The sequence below is a fragment of the Otolemur garnettii genome, unplaced genomic scaffold (assembly GCF_000181295.1).
Source record: "Otolemur garnettii isolate 467f Iridium unplaced genomic scaffold, OtoGar3 scaffold00145, whole genome shotgun sequence".
In the NCBI taxonomy this organism is placed as follows: domain Eukaryota; kingdom Metazoa; phylum Chordata; class Mammalia; order Primates; family Galagidae; genus Otolemur; species Otolemur garnettii.
In genome coordinates this window covers 4,146,291-4,151,241 of record NW_003852540.1, presented here as the reverse complement: position 1 = coordinate 4,151,241, position 4,951 = coordinate 4,146,291, and the positions used below count along the sequence as shown (strand labels likewise).

General features: G+C 37.4%; 1 protein-coding gene across 1 annotated transcript in view; it reads right to left on the bottom strand.

Annotated features, from left to right (window-relative positions):
• Positions 1-4,951, bottom strand: part of SMYD4 (SET and MYND domain containing 4) — a 55,501-nt gene that overhangs the window by 32,467 nt on the left and 18,083 nt on the right. The window contains exon 3 of the mRNA XM_023518705.1: positions 4,545-4,689. Coding sequence (XP_023374473.1) covers positions 4,545-4,689 — 145 coding nt within the window. The remainder of the gene's footprint in view (positions 1-4,544; positions 4,690-4,951) is intronic.

The window sequence follows — 4,951 nt, the reverse complement described above, 5'->3', positions numbered from 1 at the left end:
TGAGCTATAGGCGCCGAGCCAGAAGGGACATTTCTTAAGCTGACAGGCCATCTACAGCAAACCCATAGCCAATATCATATTGAATGGTGTAAAATTGAAAACATTTCCACTCAGATCAGGAACATGGCAAGGATGCCCACTGTCTCCACTGCTATTCAACATAGTAATGAAAGTCTTAGCCATCACAATCAGGCAACAGAAGGTGATCAAGGGTATCCAAATAGGGTCAGAGGAGATCAAACTCTCACTCTTTGCTGCTGATATGATCCTATACCTAGAAAATCCCAGGGACTCAACTTCAAAACTCTTAGAAGTGATCAAGGAATACAGCAGCATCTCAGGATACAAAATCAATACTTACAAGTCAGTAGCTTTTATACACGCCAACAATAGTCAAGCTAAAAAACAATCAAGGACTCTATTCCTTTTACAATAGTGCCAAAGAAGATGAAATATCTGGGAATTTACCTAACAAAGGATGTGAAGGATCTCTATAAGGAGAACTATGAAACTCTTGAGAAAAGAAATAGCTGAAGATGTTAACAAATGGAAAAACATACCATGCTCATGGCTGGGAAGAATCCATTTTGTTAAAACGTCCATACTACCCAAAGCAATCTACAGATTGAATCCAATCCCTATTAAAGCACCATTGTCATACTTTAAAGAACTTCAAAAAATAGTATTTCATTTTATATGGAATCAGAAAAAACTTTGAATAGCAATACATTACTCAGAAATAAGAACAAATCAGGAGGTATCACATTACCAGACTTCAGGCTATACTATAAATCTGTAGTGATCAAAATAGCATGGTGCTGGCACAAAAACAGAGGGGTAGATTTATGGAACAGAATAGAGAAACCAAGAGATGAACCCAGCTACTTATTGTCATTTGATCTTCGACAAGCCTATCAAAAATATTCAGTGGGGGAAAGACTCCCTATTAAATAAATGTTGCTGGGTGAACTGGCTGGCAACCTGTAGAAGACTGAAACTAGACCCCCACCTTTTACCATTAACAAAAATTGATTCTCACTTGATAAAAGACTTAAACTTAAGACATGAAACTATAAAAATACTAGAAGAGAGTGCAGGGAAAACACTTGAAAAAATTGGCCTGGAAGAATGTTTTATGAGGAGGCCCCCCCGCGCATTTGAAGCAACTCCAAAAATACATTACTGGAATCTGATCAAACTAAAAAGCTTTTGCACACCCAAGAGCACAGTAAGTAAAGCAAACAGACAACTTGCAGAATGGGAAAAGATTTTTGCAGGTTATGCTTCTGACAAAGATCTGATAACCAGAATCTACAGAGAACTCAAACTAATCAATAAGAAAAGAATAACCCCATTTCTATGTGGGCAAGAGACTTGAACAGAAACTTCTCTGATGAAGACAGGCGCATGGCCTACAAACACATGAAAAAATGCTCATCATGCTTAATTATCAGAGAAATGCAAATCAAAACCACTTTGAGATATCATCTAATTCCAATAAAATTAGCCCACATCACAAAATCCCAAAACTACAGATGCTGGCGTGGATGCAGAGAGAAGGGAACGCTTCTACACTGCTAGTGGGAATGCAAGCTAATATGACCTTTTTGGAAAGAAGTTTGGAGAACACTCAAGAAACTAAAAGTACACCTACTGTTCGATCCTGCAATTCCTCTACTAGGTATATACCCAGATGATCAAAAATCATTTTACAACAAAGACATTTGCCCCAGAATGTTTATTGCAGCCCAATTCATAATAGCCAAGACATGAAAACAGCCCAAGTGCCCATCGACCCATGAATGGATTAACAAATTGTGGTATATGTACACCATGGAATACTATGCAGCCATAAAAAGATGAAGATTTCACATCTTTTATGTTAACCTGTATGGAGCTAGAACATATTCTTCTTAGTAAAGTATCTCAAGAATGGAAAAAAAGGTATCCAATGTATTCAATACTACTATGAAATCAATATATAATCACCTACACACTCATACGAATGGCAAAACATAACTACAGTCCAGAAAGTAGAAGGGAAGAGAAGAGAGAGGGGAGGGGAGGGAAGGAGGGATATGGGAGGAGAGAAGGTATTTTAGGGGGAAACCTCACCTAATGTGTATGATGCAATGATACATTTCAAAACTATTAAGAAATGAGTATAATTGTGATGGATGTGTTACTTAGTTCAATGTAAGCATTTTACATTGTATATTGAAGCAGTACCCTGAACCCCATAAATCCATCAATGTATAAAGTTATGATTTGAAAAAAAAAAAAAAAGAAGAAGAAACCAGCCCCAGGCCAGCTAAACAACAATGACAACTGCAACAAAAAAATAGCTGGGCATTTTGGCGGGAGCCTATAGTCCCAGCTACTTGGGAGGCTGAGGCAAGAAAATTGCTTAAGCCCAGGAGTCTGAGGTCACTGTGAGCTGTGACACCATGGCACTCTACTGCGGGTGAGATATTGAGACTCTGTCCTGCCCCCAAAAGGAATGAATATAATAATAAAACCATGATAATAATCAGTATCGCTTAGGATACGGAGAACTGAACATTCCCATACTTTGTCAGAAGGGTTGTTAACCAGTTCTTTCCTGGAGAACAATTCAGCATCTAGTACCAAAGGCATAAAAAAACACACTCTCTTGGACCCAGCAATTACTCTTCTAGGAATTTGCCCTAAGGAAATAATCAGATGTATACTGTGTATAAATATTTGCATAGAAAGATGCTTATTGCAGTGTTATGATAAACAACTTGCCAACACTGGGAGATGTTAAATCAAGGACAGTTCTTCTCTGTAACGGGACACTAAGCCAGCCATAAAAAATCATATTCTAGTGGAAAATTTAATAACATGAGAAAATGGGCACGATAAATTGTTGAGAGAAAAAAGCAGGTTATAAGATGGTAAGTGCAACATTATCCCAATTTTCTAAAAGAAAAATATGTTTTCAGAGGAAAAAGTCTGGCTGGATGCATACAAGCAAAAATGTTAACAGTGCCTATCACTGGTTATGAGATTTTTTTTTTAAACTTTTTATGCTTCTCTATATTTTCCAAAGTAAATGTATATTACTTCTACAATCAGACAAAAACAAATACCATTTTTAAAAAGAAAGAAAATAGCAGCTTTCTAGAAAATTGCAAAGTATCATAATCACCAAAATACTAGCTTCATGAAATAGGAAGGCTCATATCCCTCCATATCCAGAGCAAACCTTAATTTTTCGGTCTGATTTCACTTTTTATTTTCTTGTTTTCCTTGAATAACTTTCTGTGTGATCACATTCATGATGCACATGTATTATGTTGAAAAGATTAGCTCTGAAAAAGAACTATTAAGCCATTTATCATTGGATCATTACATCTAATGGATTTTAATCCTTCAGCAATCACTAAAGCTTATATTATTTAGCTAAATTCTTTGTTATAACAATACAAAGCAGGGATTTTATCGGCTGTAGAAGCTGCTGTTGTAAGTGTGATCGTTTCTGGAAAATTGATTCTATACTTTAAGCATAATCCCGTTAAAGATATAGAGTAGGGGTACACCCTTCTGGTGCAAAGGATTGACATAGTCTTTTTTTAAGCCCACAGAAATCTCTTAAAAGCTATAAAAGGAAGTCTCTCAGAGAATCTTGTTCTACTTCCTACTATGGAAGCAGGACATAATAATAGGTTGATGACAATAAATAAAAATAAAAATTAAGGCTCAGCACCCGTAGCACAGTGGTTATGGCACCAGCCACATACACCGAGGTTGGTGGGTTTAAATCTGGCCCAGGCCAGCTAAATAACAATGACAACTACAACAAAAAATAGCCCAGCACTGTGGTAGGTGCCTATAGTCTCAGCTACTTCGGAGGCTGAGGCAACAGAATCACTTAAGCCCAAGACTTTGAGGTTGCTGTGAGCTGTGACGCCACAGTACTCTACCAAGGGCGACATAGTGAGACTCTGTCTAAAAAAATAATAAAAAATAAATAACATAAAAAGAATAGAAGTTTTGCTAAAAGTCACAATTTCTCCTTAAAATCTAACTCATTGGTAATGAAATTTAAAATTAGTGGACTGCCCCTAATATTACTTATGTTTGCTGACAACCTTCAAAATGGAGTTCACCTAGGCAGTGGCCAATGAGCTCGTTTTCCCTTCTAACTTAATCCTAATCATACTGGTTATAAGTTAACACCGTGGCCAACTAAAATCTAGCTGTTCTCTCAGTCAGGACTATAAAGCTAACAGCTTCATCTGACAAAAATGGCATACAATTCAATGAGAGCTGACTGACACTGGCAAGGCAGGGCAAGGGACCAATAAGCCAAGCCTATTGCTACAAGGTGTCTGAAGGAATAGGGGAATAGAAGTTTCTTGACGAAATTCAGAATACAACCAACAGCAGAATTCTGCCAGTTTTCTTTCTCAAATCCATCCCACAAAGACAAAGATAACACTGGCTATACAATTTAACAACATGGCTCTTTCTCCTGAAGAAATATGCATTGTTAAATTACTGAGCTGGGAGCGTTTTACCTTAGAGTAGAGCACTGCAGCTCCTGTATAATCTTTCTCCTGAAATTTTTTGTTTCCTTCTTCTCTGTAGAAAAGGGGAGCTTCAGGGTCCTTATCCACCAAGTAACCTCCAGAAAGTCTTTTTAAAAACATCTCATCCTCAGGTCTTCATGAAGACAGGAGGCCACATAAAAAAAGCAGAAATTTGTTATTTCAAGGAAAGCTCCAAACCATTGTACTTGAAACAAGAAAGAGTGTCTGCAAAACACTGGAACATGATCTCTGTGTCATGTGACCGGTGGAAAATTATCTCATGGTCGCAGAGACACAGGGATCGGAATTTCTATTCTGAAGACTGAGTGTTAGTTTTTTCTTCTTTTTTAAAATTTCAAAATATTGGCTCGGCGCCTATAGCTCAACCGGCTAAG